The following is a 19069-nucleotide window of genomic DNA, read 5'->3' as shown; positions in this document are numbered from 1 at the left end:
CAGTAATAATTAACGTAGTGTGTGATGCAACAACAAATTCTTGCAAACAGTTTCACCTATTTAATTACTAATTGGTTTAGTTATATTATTCCTAATTTAAATAAGATAACAATAAAATAAAACATAAAAAATACCAATGTGAAAATGCCCAAGCAAGTATATACGCATTAGGTAAATTTGACTCAGCTGGCACTTGGGTATAAATGCCCTGATTTTTAATCTGGTTTTATATGAACAAATTTAAACAACATGGGATTGTAAATTATACAATTTGAGAAAGTCAACAATGGGGAGACTTGGAAACTTTATTGAAAATTATTTTTAAGTTGATCCAACTTTTTACAGTAAGCTGTAATGAGAGAGTGACTGGGTTTTCTTGTGTTTCTGATATTGAAAGGAAGTCATTATTTTCATTCTTATTCCGTTTTGTCTTTAAAATACACAGATAAGGAAGTAAATGTTAAGAGAGGTTCTGAGCATGTCACAGGATTGCCTGTTATTGTGTAATACTCAAGCATAAAAACTTGTGATGTTAAAAAACAAGTGTGCATTCTTGTAAGACAAAACTTGTGGAGTGACAGACTATGTTTTATATCAGCATATTAATGCAGCTGTCTGTGTCAGGTGAGTTTGGGTCTAATTCAAGATGTTTTTTTTTTGAATGTTTATGAATTTAAAGCAGTTGGATTATGTACTGTAGGTACTGTATCGGTCACAGCCACTGCCTTGACATTGTATCCAGTTTTTACAGTTGTATTATGTTATGTAACAATTCCAGCGTTATTGATGAGACATTTGCAGTCAAAACTTGAAATATAATTTCTCAGAATGCGTTTATTACCAATATATTGAGTCATCTGTTTATATTTTCCTAAACCCCATGATAGAGTGCAGACATAACACAGTTTTCTGTTTTAGATAAAGGGAAACTTACATGAGTTATGCATGTGACAAATTAAAGACAAAAGTTTGGAGAAGGTTCTTCAAAGAACAGTTAAAATGTATTTTAATTTTAGTATGCAAATTTACGAGGAAGAAACAACGTTATGGATGTGACATTTCTAAATTTGCACTAAATTAATTTGAAACATAATAAAAATGCTTACAAAACTTTATTAAAGACTTTGCATGAATTTTTAAAACATCTGAGATATGGTTGAAAACTTTAGTAAAAAAACTTTACTTTTCATAAGGTTGACATTTGCATGGAGTTAACCTTATGATATGCAGTTGGTATTCATCTAAACATTTAATACTAACAAAACCTGTGTGTGTTCTATAGCTGCCGTGTCTTCATTGTCAGTTTCATACAGTCCTAAATCCATATGTACATTTGAAAACTCATCTGTGGATTTCAGCTGCACCTTTGATTTTCCATATGGTCACACGCTTGTAGTTTCAAAATGGTTTAAGCCGAGAAAAGATCAAAAACAAGACGGATCACAGGAGGGAATGTTTGTCTATCACACCGATGCTGCAGAGATCCACGAGCTTTACATGAACAGAGCAACGTATGCAAACCAAGACAAAAACTGCAGCTTAAAGTTACACAATGTCTCCAGAAAAGACATCGGAAAATACTTTTTTCGTTTTGAAACAAACTATTGGTGGTTGAAATACACCGGACCTGGTGGCATTGATCTCATTGTAGCAGGTACATCTGTTCAATGACTTTCTGCAGTCTACTATAACTTTAATGAAGCCATGTTTGCATTTGATTAATCTACTGTATATCAATTTAACAGTTCTGCCTTTTAGAGTAACAGTGAATACACAAAAGACAAAGAGAGAAATTCATGAAGGAGACTCTGTGACACTGACATGCAATACCGAAAACTGCACCCCAACACAAGAGGCGTTCATCTGGTTTAAAAATGGACTTCTGCTACCAAAGGCAACCAAACAAATGCTGCGATTCTCATCCGTCTCTCATGAGGATTTTGGTAACTACTCCTGCGGTCTGAAGAACAGCGACACAACCTCAACAATTAAAACATTGCTTGATGTCAGATGTAAGTTTACTTGAAACTGGTTTGAAGTACCTACTGCTTTATCATTATAATCATTAAACTATAGTTTTTAAAGAGTGATTGTACCTCTCTTACCATTATTTGAGACATTGTTTCAAAGGAACTTACTGTCAATTCAGTCATTGTAACTGGACATGCAATGATCTCTTGCAATAAAGATCCTGTGCCTTTACAAACATTTGTTCTCCCCACAGACAGACCACAGAACGTTCAAATCATCGTCTTCCCGTCTAAAGAGATTGAGGAAGGAGATTCATTGACTCTTACCTGTAAGAGCAATGCCAACCCTGCAGTGACAAACTACACCTGGTTTAAGATCAGCGATACAAACACCTCTTATATAGGATATGGTAGTAAATACTCCCTCACAATTGTGAGTCAAAAAGATGCTGGACGATACCTCTGTGTTGCTGTGAATGATGTGGGTTCTCAAAACTCTACAGTCATTGAACTGAAAGTTAAAGGTAAATTAAATGTAGGTTATATCAGATGGCTATTTGTTACCTGCCTGTGAAAACAAAGCTAAAGTTACTTAATTTTTCTACATAAAAAAATCATAACAGGAACATTCTGTGAAAATATAAACTTATAATTTTTGATATTGACTGTAAGACTATTTTAAAGATTCAAATCAAATTTGGATGCTTCTCATCTCATTATTAGATTAAAGGGGACATATCTTGAAAATCTGACTTTTTTCATGTTTAAGTGCTATAATTGGGTCCCCAGTGCTTCTATCAACCCAGAAAATGTGAAAAATATTAACCCAGTAATTTAGTTTTCTGTGCAAGCAGAAAAAGTAGGCCATTGAAATTTGACTCCCCTTGTGATGTCAGATGGGGATAATACCGCCCCTTAATCGGCACTATCCAACCACGGCACTGCCATTTAGTGCAGAGATCCGTTCATTTGCATGTTAAAGGACACACCCCAAAACAGCACATATGTTCTTTGGGGACACCAAAGATTTATTTCACATCTGAAAAAAGTCTTGTGAAATGTCCCCTTTAAGAGACTTTAGCCTGGATTTCACAGAGAGGGACACATTTAGTGATTATTCCACAATAAATGTTTCAAACAGTATTTTTGTTGCACATTATAGTATGTGGTACAGATACCGCATAGTATTGATAGTGTGCTGTTTCAAACCACAATTGTAACAAATTTCACTGTTTTTCTCTATAGCGAATAGTGATCCCCAGTTTTTACATTTTTGTTTGGCATTGCCGTGACGCTGATCAACTTCTGTCTCATAAAAAGGTGAGTATATTAGTGGATGTGGTGATTTGAGTTACTATACTGATGAAATACAAAAGAACACAATATTGGTTTGTTCCTGAATCTGAGCTTCTTATGTAAGTTTGTACTTTCATTTAAATTAAACACATTACATAAGCCCCTAAGATTGCATCTCATGTCGACATTAAACATCTTAAGTTTTGCACTGATTCAAAGTTGAATATTTTCTTCTATTTGCCAATTATGAGGATCATAAACACGCATTTTAAATCTATTGTGCTTGTTTAAAATTAACAGTAACTTTTTACAAATCATCAATAACATTTTTCAATGCATATACGGCTTGAACATGAAATAGCAATAAGTAATACTTTTGCAACATTTATTGATATGGGTATGGCTAATTTTTAACAATACTATAATATATTTTTTACCTTTGAGTTATCTTATTATTTAACAACTCTGCAGTGGGCTATATAACATACAACATAACATTATGATATATACTAGAAGAACACAAATGTTATATTCATAAATTAACATAAACCCAGATTAATTTTTGTTTTATGCTGTAAAAATGTCATGACATCTAATGCATTGTTTAATTTTTTTAAGACTAGCTAATGTAAATTGTTTATAATGAATTTTCCTTTAACAATAAGAAACATTTAGACTTTGCATTGCACTGTGAAAAGGTAATTTAACATTTGCTTCTTATTTTCTAGCATTCTGTGAAGAACAAACTCATTGATGTATATGATTGGGTTTGATATTCGCTTTAGTGGTCCTGCACTTATGTTCCTGCTATTACAGTGAAAGCAAATAAACACATCTGCAATTTGAAACAATCTGATTACTTCTGTGTTTACAGCTGGTATTTACATGAACAGTTTGTTATAAGCCCCTCTATACAATAGTGATTCTCATTTGGTGGGTTGTGAACCACAAATGTTTTGCAGTGAAAATGTAATCTGTTTGCAAATAATCCAAAATAATAACAACTCCCTGAAACTGATAACACAGCCTCATCCAGGTACTGCTGTTTATCTTGACAGGATACTTACTTACATACACACACACACACACACACACACACACACACACACACACACACACACACACACACACACACACACACACACACACACACACACACACACACACACACACACACACACACACACACACACACACACAGTAAAGAATAAGCTGTGTTTTTGTTAAATCAACATTTATTTTTGTTACTTTAACTTAAAAAAATTAGGTTCAACTTGATTTTATAAGTTATGTCAACTTTTCACAAGCCAAAACTTAAAATAATAGGTTAAATTGACTTGCAAAACCAAATTTTTTTAACTTCATGCTGCATTTTTTTCAGTGTAAATATATATGAGATTTTGGTGGCGTAAAGTACTTGAGTAATTTTTAGGGATGCACCGATACCACTTTTTTGGAATACGAGTATGAGTACGAGTACTTGCATTTCAGTACTTGCCGATACCGATACCGAGTACTTAATAAAAAAACATGATTTAAATTTACAGGTAACAGCTTTAGTCATATAATTTAACAAAAAAAAAAACAAAGGACTAGTTTTCCAGTTTGTTGTAAACTCTGCCTCTTTGGACAACACAAGAGGCATTAACCCCTTTCACGGCGCTCAAACATAGACATTTCTCAGACCGTGGTATCGATTCCAGGTATCGGGTACTTTTAACGAGTACGAGTACTTTAGAAAATGTGGTATCGAGGCCGATACCCGATACCAGTATCGGTATCGGTGCATCCCTAGTAATTTTACTTAATTTCACTGTACTTAAAGGACAAGTTCGGTATTTTACACTTAAAGCCCTGTTTTCAGATTGTTTATGGTGAAATAGAACGGTTTTGACAGAAATTTCAACATATGCGGCTGCCCTGAGTATTTTCGGGTGTTTGTGTTTCGCCTCACACCTCTACAATGGGTTAAATGGTGCACTGGAACAATCCTTCCTAAAATGCATTAAACTTTCGTTTACAAAGACGTGAAACTCACCGAGTGGTCAGGGGTGTTCACTGATATGCTCACGCAAAAATCGCTGCAAAAGATGCTTTCCAACAGGTGTTTTAGCATTCGTTGTTAACTTGTGGACCTATTTTTCCAAACGCCTCACACCCGTACATTCTTCCGCTGAGAGCTTGAATAATAGACACTCCAGCCCAGGTGGTGGCGCTAACAGGGGCGTTGCACAAGATCTCGGGCCCCATGCATAGGCAGTCCTGATGGCCCCCCATGCCCCATCCCCATAATATATTCCAGACTTTACAAGGGCCCTCTCTTCCTTTGGGGCCCTGGTAATCAGTACTGGTTTTACCCCCAGTCCGACGCCCCTGGGCGCTAATCCGCCTTTGCCAATTGCAAGAATAGAAACAAAGTTCCCGGCGCGGAGTAATACTGTACCTCACAGGCACAGCACATATAATACAAGTCAATGGAGTTGGACAAAACTACGATAAATCCTGTTGGAATGCGTATTTTGCAGCGATTTTTGTGTGAGCATATCAGTGAACACCCCTGACCACTCGGTGAGTTCCACATCTTTGTAAACGAAAGTTTAATGCATTTTAGGAAGGATTGTTCCAGTGCACCATTAAACCCATTGTAAAGGTGGGAGGTGAAACACAAACACCCAAAAATTCTCGGGGCAGCCGCATATGTCCAAATTTCAGTCAAAACCGTTCTATTTCATAATAAACAATCTGAAAACAGGGCTTTAAGTGTAAAATACAGAACTTGTCCTTTAAGTTTTTATTATTTAGTTAATTATTTTACTTTACTTGAGTACAATTAAAAATCAATACTTAGTTAAATAATAAAAAAAAGTACTTTTTACTTCTTACAATTTTATTTACAGTCAAAAAGTACTTATTTTAAGGAGATTACTTTCTATTTACACTTGTTATTACCACACCAATTGAATTGCGTTGATGGCTTAAAATGTTATTTATTCTGCCAATGAGATTCATTTTTACATTCCATGAAATTGATCAGACATGTTCATTGGTCATCCTTTGGAAGTGACGCCATGTTGCATCAATTACCACAATGCCAAGCAAAAAAATGCGTTTCTGCTACAAGACCTGGATTACCAATAATCATGTTGAATTGTCAAAACTAATGTAGCCTAATGAAGTCAATTCACCCTGTCATGTCAGCCTTACAGTCCTTTGTTTATGTCAATATAAACAGGAAAATAAATAATGTTTGACAGTCATTAAATGCTACTCTTTTTCTAAAATTAGTAATTAGTAAAAATTTGTTTGACTTAAAGTGGATTATTTCTCCCCGCAGAAGGTTTTCATGCCTTACAAATGAGTAAATAAAATATTTCAAAGGCAATATTTCATGTCTAGTAATTGACTTATGTGGCAAAGAGTCGTTAATAATAAGCAGGATAATGTACACATCAAAGCAGTTGTTATCACTAATAAACCCCTTTAGGGAGATAGAAGACCCCTAGTCTGGGTTTATTTCACTGGTTATCTCTACATAATCCTTTAATTATTATGGCGCTCTATAATGCTTGATTCTGATTGGTCAATAGCAACATTCAGGGTTATGTTATTCCCAGATCCCCAAAAATGTTGATTGGCCAATCAAAATGAAGTGCCATGTAATAAAATATTCCTGTATCAAAACCTGTTGAGAACCACCGCTGGCATATTAGCATTTAAATTCTCAAATATAAAAGTTGTTCCCATCTTGTCAGAATCAGCAACAAAGCATCATAAAATATATTGAGAAGTTTCAAATCCCAGGGTGCATGGTCAAGGTGTGTCGCCAGTGACTGTATAGTTCTTATACGCAACATTTGTTTTTACTATTGTTGTTACTACTCATATGTGCTTTATGTTTATTATTATTTATGGAGGGAAGTTGAAAAAGTCCATTCACTTTTATATTTGGATTTATTCCTGTTTTTGGTCAAATAAGAGATGGAGGGAGAGTGAATAAGAGATTTTAGGAAGTTCATGTTTTTTTGTTTTTTAAGCCTTTCAGATTAAATTAAATGTCCTTCATAATCCTTTGTTAGTGAATGTTTTTAGTTTGTTACTTTAGGTCTTCTATTTTTATATTTCTCGAGAGATTGTTTCTTTAATGTAAAACGTGTGTAAATAAAAAATAAAGTTTGTTGTTTTAAATATGCTTTATAAATAAAAAACTAAACTAAAAACATTATTTCATTTTTAAATCGGGGGTCTTTTTTGTATATGAGAAAATTTCATTAGCTTTTTGTATTTCGTTTACACGTTTAACTTTGTTCTCTCCTATTTCTTAACTGAGTGGATGAACATAACAAGAGGGATTTATTAACTTCATGTTCATTATAAGGGGGTGTCTACAGGTTTTTGGCCAGGTCCAGTAGCTACTATAACAACAACATATTACGTTTTCTGATAAAACACTGAACTTTATCAAACAGTCATCCGTTCAGACGCCTCAGTTCTTGTGACATTATTGTATCATATAACATCAGCTCAAACAGGGAACAGACAGATGTCGATACCAAGTGTCAGAAAGCAACAATTCACACTTCACTAAAGAAATCATTCTACATAACGTAAAGAATATTAAATGAGTAAGGTAATGTCAAAGATTGAAATCAATTCTGAAATTAATGGTTAAAATAAAATTTTGATGCTTTACTCTCAGCATTAATAAAAAAGCATTATGAGACTATAGCCTGGATTTTACAGACAGGGTCACAAACAAACTTAAACAAGCCAGCATCTGCATAAGTCAATCATCAGGCATTGTTTTCCTTTTTTAGGGCTCGAGCACCGAGGAGCAGGCCAGAATGGCCTGCACCGAAAGGTGCGAAGCCCTATTGTTTTTGCTCGGATTATTAGGGCTCGAGCACCGAGGAGCAGGCCAGAATGGCCTGCACCGTAGGTGCGAAGCCCTATTGTTTTTGCTCGGATTTATTATTTTTTTTTTTTTTTTTTTTATTTTTTTTTTACGTTTCGGGCCAATTTGGGGGCCTTAACATACTCAAAAACTCTTGAAAATTGGCAGAGATGTCAGAGTCGTCGGCCATTAGGACGCGGCAAAGGCTGGAACTCGGGCGTGGCAAGGGGGCTCTGTAGCGCCCCCTGTAATGCAAAAACAAACATTGGGGCACAGATCGGGCAAAAATTTACACACATGTACGAGAGTTGGTACGCATATAGATCTCATCGACCCAAACAACTTTCGCCCTCTAACATTTAAGCTCCGCCCAACAGGAAGTCGGCTATTTTGGATTGTTTAAAAAATGCATGCGTTGAACTTTTATATACTCCTCCCAGGGGATTCATGCGATTGACACCAAACGTGGTGAACATGATGTCGAGACATTGGACTTGCTAAATTGCGAAGGGATTTTTGATATCTCGAACGGTTCTGCCATGGCGAGGCGACAAAGTTGTGGCGAAATCAGAGAAACAGGAAGTGTCTAATATCTAGGGCAAAAAATGTCTTATTGTGATTACACGCGGGGTGTTTGTTCGTCTGAAGATTCTGATCGCATCGATGTGCCTATTGTGACTTCCGGGTACAGCGCCACCACCAGGCGCCAGGAAGTGTGTCAGTCACAAAGCTGGATTTTTTTGACAGTTCCATGCAATGTTCTTTTAAATACTCCTTCTAGGATTTTCATGAGATTGACACCAGAAGTGGTCAACGTGATGCCAAGACATTGTAGATGATAAATTGCGAAGGGATTTTTGATATCTCGAACGCTGTTCCCATGGCAACGCGTCAAACTTTACTTTCATTTTAAAGGCATATTTAAGCCTTTCTGTTGCATGCAGGAAACTTTTAAATACTCCTTCTAGGATTTTCATGAGATTGACACCAGAAGTGGTCAACATGATGCCAAGACATTGTAGATGATAAATTGCGAAGGGATTTTTGATATCTCAAACGCTGTTCCCATGGCAACGCGTCAAACTTTACTTTCATTTTAAAGGCATATTTAAGCCTTTCTGTTGCATGCAGGAAACTTTTAAATACTCCTTCTAGGATTTTCATGAGATTGACACCAGAAGTGGTCAACATGATGCCAAGACATTGTAGATGATAAATTGCGAAGGGATTTTTGATATCTCGAACGCTGTTCCCATGACAATGCGTCAAATTTTACTTTCATTTTAAAGGTTTAATTAAGCCTGACAGTTGCATGCGATGTTCTTTTAAATACTCCTTCTAGGGAAATAATGTGATTGACTCCAGAAGTGGTCAACATAATGCTGAGACATTGTAGATGATAAATTGCGAAGGGATTTTTGATATCTCGAACGCTGTTACCATGGCAACGCGCCAAACTTTACTTTCATTTTAAAGGCTTATTTAAGCCTTTCAGTTGACGCCGATGTTCTTTTAAATACTCCTTCTAGAATATTCATGAGATTGACACCAAAAGTGGTCAACATGATGCCGAGACACAGTAGATGATAAATTGCGAAGGGATTTTTGATATCTCGAACGCTGTTCCCATGGCAACGCCCCAAACTTTACATTTATTTCAGGCATATTTAGGACTCTTGGCGTGCTTAGATTAACCTAAAAGTCGGCACAAACATCAGAGTTGTCGGCTGTTCAGAGTGGACAAATAGGTCAGACAAAGGCGTGTCTCTTTAGTGGCTCACTAGCGCCCCCGTTTGTCTAAAATGTGGGGTTTTTCTTTTACCTACAGTCCCCAAATGGCTCAGTAACAACATTAAATAGCCCACTGATGTTTACCCACTTGATGCCCTTGCCCGCCGTGCATCGTTTTCTCGGACGCATCGTGTAGCGGTAAAAAAACGTGCGAGGGCCCGCCATTGCTGCTTGCAGCTATATTTATTTTTATTATTATTATTATTATTATTTTTTTTTTTTTTTTTTTATTTTTTTTAACACTTTTGGACTTTTTGGGGGCCTTAACATACTCGAAAACTCTTGAAAATTGGCACAGACGTCAGAGTCGTCCGTCATCGCAGAAATCCAAAGGCTGGAACACGGGCGTGGCACAGGGGCTCTGTAGCGCCCCCTGTAATGCAAAAAAAAACATTGATGCACAGATCGGGCAAAAATTCACGCACATGTACGGGACTTGGTACGCTTATAGATCTCATCGACCCGAACAACTTTCGCCCTCTAACATTTAAGCTCCGCCCAACAGGAAGTCGGCTATTTTGGATTGTTTAAAAAATGCATGCGTTGAACTTTTATATACTCCTCCCAGGGGATTCATGCGATTGACACCAAACGTGGTGAACATGATGTCGAGACATTGGACTTGCTAAATTGCGAAGGGATTTTTGATATCTCGAACGGTTCTGCCATGGCGAGGCGACAAAGTTGTGGCGAATTCAGAGAAACAGGAAGTGTCTAATATCTAGGGCAAAAAATATCTTATTGTGATGCCATGCGGAGTGTTTGTTCGTCTGAAGATTCCGATCGCATCGATGTGCCTATTGTGACTCCCGGGTATAGCACCACCACCAGGCGCCAGGAAGTGCGTCAGTCACAAAGCTGGATTTTTTTTTACAGTTCTATGCTATGTTCTTTTAAATACTCCTTCTAGAAAAATCATGCAATTGACACCAAAAGTGGTCAACATGAAGCCGAGAGATTGTAGATGATAAATTGCGAAGGGATTTTTGATATCTCAAACGCTGTTCCCATGGCAACGCGTCAAATTTTACTTTCATTTTAAAGGCATATTTAAGCCTTTCAGTTGACGCCGATGTTCCTTTAAATACTCCTTCTAGAAAAATCATGCAATTGACACCAAAAGTGGTCAACATGATGCCGAGAGATTGTAGATGATAAATTGCGAAGGGATTTTTGATATCTCAAACGCTGTTTCCATGGCAACGCGTCAAACTTTACTTTCATTTTAAAGGCATATTTAAGCCTTTCAGTTGACGCTGATGTTCCTTTAAATACTCCTTCTAGGATATTCATGCGATTAACACCAAAAGTGGTCAACATGATGGCGAGACATTGTAGATGATAAATTGCGAAGGGATTTTTGATATCTCAAACGCTGTTTCCATGGCAACGCGTCAAACTTTACTTTCATTTTAAAGGCATTTTTAAGCCTTTCAGTTGACGCCGATGTTCCTTTAAATACTCCTTCTAGGATATTCATGCGATTGACACCAGAAGTGGTCAACATGATGGCGAGACATTGTAGATGATAAATTGCGAAGGGATTTTTGATATCTCGAACGCTGTTCCCATGGCAACGTGTCAAACTTTACTTTCATTTTTAAGGCATATTTAAACCTTACAGCTGCATGCGGTAAACTTTTAAATACTCCTCCTGAGGAAATAATGTGATTGACTCCAGAAGTGGTCAACATAATGCTGAGACATTGTAGATGATAAATTGCGAGAGAATTTTTGATATCTTGAACGCTGTTCCCATGGCAACGTGTCAAACTTTACTTTAATTTTAAAGGCATATTTAAGCCTTTCAGTAGACGCCGATGTTCTTTTAAATACTCCTTCTAGGATATTCATGCGATTGACTCCAGAAGTGGTCAACATGATGCTGAGGCATAGTAGATGATAAATTGCGAAGGAATTTTTGACATCTTGAACGCTGTTCCCATGGCAACGCGTCAAACTTTACTTTAATTTTAGGCATGTTTAAGGCTCTTGGCATGCTTAGTTGAACTTTAAATGTGGCACACACATTAGAGTTGTTGGCTGTTAAGTGTGCACAAAAAGGTCAGACATAGGCGTGTCTCTTAAGTGGCTCACTAGTGCCCCCGTTTGTCTAAAATGTGGAGTTTCTTTTACCTACAGTCCCCTAATGGCTCAGTAACAACATTAAATAGCCCACTGATATTTACCCACTTTATGCCCTTGCCCACCGTGCATCGTTTTCTCGGACGCACCGTGTAGCGGTAAAAAAAACGTGCGAGGGCCCGCCATTGCTGCTTGCAGCTATATTTATTATTTTTTTTTTTTTTTTTTTTTTTATTTTTTTTAACACTTTTGGACTTTTTGGGGGCCTTAACATACTCGAAAACTCTTGAAAATTGGCACAGACGTCAGAGTCGTCCGTCATCGCAGAAATCCAAAGGCTGGAACACGGGCGTGGCACAGGGGCTCTGTAGCGCCCCCTGTAATGCAAAAAAAAACATTGATGCACAGATCGGGCAAAAATGTACGCACATGTACGAGACTTGGTACGCTTATAGATCTCATCGACCCGAACAACTTTCGCCCTCTAACATTTAAGCTCCGCCCAACAGGAAGTCGGCTATTTTGGATTGTTTAAAAAATGCATGCGTTGAACTTTTATATACTCCTCCCAGGGGATTCATGCGATTGACACCAAACGTGGTGAACATGATGTCGAGACATTGGACTTGCTAAATTGCGAAGGGATTTTTGATATCTCGAACGGTTCTGCCATGGCGAGGCGACAAAGTTGTGGCGAAATCAGAGAAACAGGAAGTGTCTAATATCTAGGGCAAAAAATGTCTTATTGTGATGACACACGGGGTGTTTGTTCGTCTGAAGATTCCGATCGCATCGATGTGCCTATTGTGACTACCGGGTATAGCGCCACCACCAGGCGCCAGGAAGTCTGTCAGTCACAAAGGTGGATTTTTTTTGACAGTTCCATGCGATGTTCTTTTAAATACTCCTCCTAGAATGTTTATGCGATTCACACCAAAAGTGGTCAACATGATGCCAAGACATTGTAGATGATAAATTGCGAAGGGATTTTTGATATCTCTAACGCTGTTCCCATGGCAACCTGTCAAACTTTACTTTCATTTTTAAGGCATATTTAAACCTTACAGCTGCATGCGGTAAACTTTTAAATACTTCTCCTGAGGAAATAATGTGATTGACTCCAGAAGTGGTCAACATAATGCTGAGACATTGTAGATGATAAATTGCGAAGGGATTTTTGATATCTCAAACGCTGTTCCCATGGCAACGCGTCAAACTTTACTTTCATTTTAAAGGCTTATTTAAGCCTTTAAGTTGACGCCAATGTTCTTTTAAATACTCCTTCTAGAATATTCATGAGATTGACACCAGAAGTGGTCAACATGATGCCGAGACATTGTAGATGATAAATTGCGAAGGGATTTTTGATATCTCAAACGCTGTTCCCATGGCAACACGTCAAACTTTACTTTCATTTTAAAGGCTTATTTAAGCCTTTAAGTTGACGCCGATGTTCTTTTAAATACTCCTTCTAGAATATTCATGAGATTGACACCAGATGTGGTCAACATGATGCCGAGACATAGTAGATGATAAATTGCGAAGGGATTTTTGATATCTCGAACGCTGTTCCCATGGCAACGCCCCAAACTTACATTTATTTCAGGCATATTTAGGACTCTTGGCGTGCTTAGATTAACCTAAAAGTCGGCACACACATCAGAGTTGTCGGCTGTTAAGTGTGCACAAACAGGTCACACATAGGCGTGTCTCTTAAGTGGCTCACTAGCGCCCCCGTTTGTCTAAAATGTGGGGTTTCTTTTACCTACAGTCCCCAAATGGCTCAGTAACAACATTAAATAGCCCACTGATATTTACCCACTTGATGCCCTTGCCCACCGTGCATCGTTTTCTCGGACGCACCGTGTAGCGGTAAAAAAAACGTGCGAGGGCCCGCCATTGCTGCTTGCAGCTATATTATTTACTTTTCTGTTTTTAAATACACAGATAAGGAAATTGATGTTAAGAGAAGTTCTGCAGGACGTAACAGGAATGCTTGTTATTGTGTAATACTGAAGCTTAAAACCTCACTGGCACGTGCAAAAAAACAAAACAAGTGTGCATTCTTGTTAGACAAAGCTTGTGAAGTGACAGACAATGTTTTACATCGGGATATTAATTCAGCTGTCTCTGTCAGGTGGGTTTTTGATTATAATCCAAATATACTTATCAACATTTGAAGTGGATTGAAAAAGTTGATCAAAATTAGTCCTAAGACAAGAACGAGTATTCGGGATGGTTTTATGTAAACTTTTATTAAAGGTTTTGATCCACTTCCAATGTTGACTAGTGTGGTTTTTACTTTCCTTATATATTATCCAAGACAATTGGATTATGTAATTACTTATACCATCCAGATTTTACTTTTATAACTCATGCATTGTTTTATCTGTACATTCAAACATAACAAAAACGGTGTGTGTGTTTTATAGCTGCTGTGTCTTTGTGGTCAGTTTCATACAGTCCTAGATCCATATGTGCATTTGAAAACTCATCTGTGGATTTCAGCTGCACTTTTGATTATCCAAATTGGCACAAGGTTGAAGTTTCAAAATGGTTTAAGCCGAGAAAAGATCAAAAACAAGACGGATCACAGCAGGGAATGTTTGTCTATCACACCGATGCTGCAGAGATCCACGAACGTTACATAAACAGAACAACGTATGCAAACCAAGACAAAAACTGCAGCTTAAAGTTACACAATGTCTCCAGAAAAGACTTCGGAAAATACTTCTTTTGTTTTGAAACAAACTATCGGTCAGGAAAATTCACTGGATCAGGTGGCATTGATCTCAGTATAGCAAGTACATCTGTTCAATGACTTTCTGCAGTATATTATTACTTTAAAATGAAGCCATATTTGCATTTGATTAATCTACTGTATGTCAATTTAACAGTTCTGCCTTTTAGAGTAACAGTGAATACACGAAATACAAAGAGAGAAATTAATGAAGGAGACTCTGTGACACTGACATGCAATACAGAAAACTGCACCCCAACACAAGAGGCGTTCATCTGGTTTAAAAATGGACTGCTTTTACCACAGGCAACCAAACAAACGCTACGATTCTCATCCGTCTCTCATGAGGATTTTGGTAACTACTCCTGCGGTCTGAAGAACAGCGACACAACCTCAACAATTAAAACATTGCTTGATGTCAGATGTAAGTTTACTTGAAACTGGTTTGAAGTACTTACTGCTTCATTAAACTATAGTTTTTAAACAGTGATTGTATTATTTGAGACATTGTTTCAAAGGAACTTACTGTCAACGTAGTCATTGTAACTAGACATGCAATAATCTCTTGCAATAAAAATCCTGTGATTTTACAAACATTTGTTCTCCCCACAGACAGACCACAGAACGTTCAAATCATCAACTTCCCGTCTAAAGAAATTGAGGAAGGAGATTCATTGACTCTTAACTGTAAGAGCAATGCCAACCCTGCATTGACAAACTACACCTGGTTTAAGATCAGCGAAACAAACACCTCTTATATAGGATATGGTAGTAAATTCTCCCTCGAATCTGTGAGTCAGAAAGATGCTGGACGATACCTCTGTGTTGCCATAAATGATGTGGGTTCTCAAAACTCTACAGTCATTGAACTAAAAGTTAAAGGTAATTTAAATGTAGATTACATTTCACATGCTATTTCTGACCTGCCTGTGAAAACGGAGCTAAAGTTACTTATTTTTCTATATAAAATCATATCAGGAACCTTCTGTGAAAATATAAACTTGACTGTAAGACTATTTCAAAGATTCAAATCAAATTTGGATGCTTCTCATATCATTATTAGATTAAAGGGGACATATCATGAAAATCTGACTTTTTTCATGTTTAAAGGGACACAAGGCAGCATTTTTATGTTAATAAATCATCTTCGTAAGTCGGTATATGGTTAAATGACTCATTACATGATGAATGAAGACTCTCTCGCCCGCCCCTACCGTCTGTAGGAAGAATACCCCACTTGCAAGTTCGCTGTATCCGACCCGGTGTCCTTCAGTCTCGTATAGTCTTAGATATAGAACGCATTTACTCCCAGACACTAGGGGGAGCTAGTAGAGAAATAATACTCAGACTTGCCTTGTGTGCCTTTAAGTGCTATAATTGGGTCCCCAGTGCTTCTATCAACCCAGAAAATCTGAGAAAGATCAACCCAGTAATTTAGTTTTGGTAACCATTCTGTGCAAGCAGAAAAAGTAGGCCATTGAAATTTGACTCCCCTTTGTGATGTCAGATGGGGATAATACCGCCCCTTAATCGGCACTATCCAACCACAGCACTGCCATTTAGTGCAGAGATCAGCTCATTTGCATGTTAAAGGACACACCCCAAAACAGCACGTATGTACTTTGGGGACACCAAAGATTTATTTCACATCTTAAAAAAAGTCTTGTGAAATGTCCCCTTTAAGAGACGTTAGCCTTCACAGAGCGGGACACATTTAGTGATTATTCCACAATAAACTTTTCAAACAGTGTTTTTGTTGCACAGTGTAGTATGTGGTACAGATACTGCATACTAGTATTGATAGTGTGCTTATCCACAATTTAACAAATGTATACTGTTTTTCTCCATAGCAAATAGTGATCTCCATTTTTTACATTTTTGTTTGGCATTGCCGTGACGCTGATCAACTTCTGTCTCATGAAAAGGTGAGTATATTCGTGGATGTGTTGATTTGAGGAAGCTATTATGTGTTAATGGATGAAATACTGAAAGAACACAACATTGGTTTGTTCCTGCATCTGAGCTTCTTATGTAAGTTTGTACTTTCATTTAAATGAAACACATTACATAAGCCCCTAAGATTGCATCTCATGTCGACATTAAACATCTTAAGTTTTGCACTGATTCAAAGTTGAATATTTTCTTCTAATGCCAATTATGAGGATCATAAACACACATTTTGAAATCTATTGTGCTTGTTTAAAATGAACAGTAACTCTTTACAATTCATCAATAACATTTTTCAATGCAAATACAGCTTGAATTTGAAATAGCAATAAGTAATACTTTTGCAGCATTTATTAATATGGGTATTACTTATATAATTTTTACCTTTGAGTTACCTTATTATTTAACAACTATGGCTATATAACATAACTACATAACATTATTATATATAGTAGAACAACACAAATGAAATATTCATAAATGAACATAAACCCAGATTAATTTTTGTTTTATGCTGTAAAAATGTCATGACATCTAATGCATTGTTTAATTTTTTTAAGATTAGCTAATGTAAATTGTTTATAATGAATTTTCCTTTAACAATTAGAAACATTTAGGCTTTGCATTGCACTGTGAAAAGGTAATTTAACATTTGCTTCTTATTTTCTAGCATGCTGTGAAGAACAAAGTCATTGATGTATATGATTGGGTTTGATATTCGCTCTATAGTGGTCCTGCACTTCTGCTATTACAGTGAAAGCAAATAAACACATCTGCAATGTAAAACAATCTTGATTCATTCTGTGTTTACAGCTGGTATTTACATGAACAGTTTGTTATAAGCCTAAAATAGTGATTCTCATTTGGTGGGTTGTGAACCAAAAATGTCTTGCAGTGAAAATGTAATCTATTTGCAAATAATCCAAAATAATAATAACTCTCTGAAGCTGATAACACAGCCTTATCCAGGTACTGCTGTTTATCTTAACAGGAACAGGTTAATACTTACAAATAAATTTAATATAAATATGTATTAATTACACTATATATGAGATTTGTAAAGTGGTGTAAAGTACTTAAGGACAGTAATCAAGTAAAATTACTCAAGTATTATTTTACTTTACAATTAAAAATCAATATTTTTACTTAGTAACATTTTTTAAAGAAAAAAAAGTACATTTTGACTGTTAATACAATTGTAAGAAGTAAAAAGTACTTTTTTGGAGATTACTTTCTATTTTTTCTTGCTATTACCAAACCAATTGAATTGCGCTGGTGGCCAGTTTAATTTAAATGTGATTTATTCTGCCAATGAGATTCGTTTTCACATTCCATGAAATTGATCAGACATGTTCATTGGTCATCCTTTGGAAGTGACGCCATGTTGCATCAATTACCACAATGCCAAGCAAAACAAATGTGTTTCTGCAAGACCTGGATTACCAAAAATCATGTTGAATTGTCAAAACTAATGTAGCCTAATGAAGTCAATTCACCCCGTCATGTCAGCCTTACAGTCCTTTGTTTATGTCAATATAAACAGGAAAATAAATTATGTTTGATAATCATTAAATGCTACTCTTTTTCTAAAATTAGTAATTAGTAAAAATTTGTTTGACTTAAAGTGGATTATTTCTCCCCGCAGAAGGTTTTCATGCCTTACAAATGAGTAAATAAAATATTTCAAAAGCAATATTTCATGTCTAGTAATTGACTTATGTGTCAAAGAGTCGTTAATAATAAGCAGGATAATGTACACCTCAAAGCAGTTGTTATCACTAATAAACCCCTTTAGGGAGATAGAAGACCCCTAGTCTGGGTTTATTTCACTGGTTATCTCTACATAATCCTTTAATTATTATGGCGCTCTATAATGCTGGATTCTGATTGGTCAATAGCAACATTCAGGGTTATGTTATTCTCAGATCCCCAAAAATTTTGTGATTGGCCAATCAAAATGAAGTGCCATGTAATAAAATATTCCTGTATCAAAACCTGTTGAGAACCAACGCTGGCATATTAGCATTTAAATTCTCAAATATAAAACATGTTCCAATCTTGTCAGAATCAGCAACAAAGCATCATAAAATATATTAAGAAGTTTCAAATCCCAGGGTGGTCAAGGTGTGTCGCCAGTGACTGTACCCAGCAAGCAAAAACTGAGACGTTGAAATGACGGCTAACTAGACCCAATATAGTCCGGCTATGAGTAATCCACTTCTACCCTAAATAACCTTGAATTTGGTTACATGACATTTTTATTAAAATAACTTGAAGATGTATGATATTCCAACATGTTAGGAAAGTCAACAGGTGTTCAAGGTCTTTGTTTTCATTTGTTTTAAGAGT

General features: G+C 36.5%; 1 protein-coding gene across 2 annotated transcripts in view; it reads left to right on the top strand.

Annotated features, from left to right (window-relative positions):
* Positions 1 to 559: 559 nt before the first annotated feature.
* Positions 560 to 19069, top strand: part of cd22 (cd22 molecule) — a 38681-nt gene continuing 20171 nt past the window's right edge. Inside the window, exons 1-4 of one of the 2 annotated variants that reach the window (XM_065298775.2) lie at positions 560 to 624; positions 1283 to 1654; positions 1746 to 2012; positions 2225 to 2494. In XM_065298775.2, coding sequence (XP_065154847.1) covers positions 585 to 624; positions 1283 to 1654; positions 1746 to 2012; positions 2225 to 2494 — 949 coding nt within the window. In that variant the 5' untranslated portion in view covers positions 560 to 584. Of the gene's footprint in view, positions 625 to 1282; positions 1655 to 1745; positions 2013 to 2224; positions 2495 to 14098; positions 14171 to 14465; positions 14838 to 14930; positions 15198 to 15385; positions 15656 to 19069 lie in introns of those variants that run through there. The other variant, XM_065298776.2, reaches the window with a different exon arrangement.

The sequence above is a fragment of the Paramisgurnus dabryanus genome, chromosome 13 (genome assembly GCF_030506205.2).
Source record: "Paramisgurnus dabryanus chromosome 13, PD_genome_1.1, whole genome shotgun sequence".
In the NCBI taxonomy this organism is placed as follows: Eukaryota; Metazoa; Chordata; class Actinopteri; order Cypriniformes; family Cobitidae; genus Paramisgurnus; species Paramisgurnus dabryanus.
Note: the sequence above shows the minus strand (reverse complement) of the source record. Positions and strands in the feature narration are given on the sequence as shown.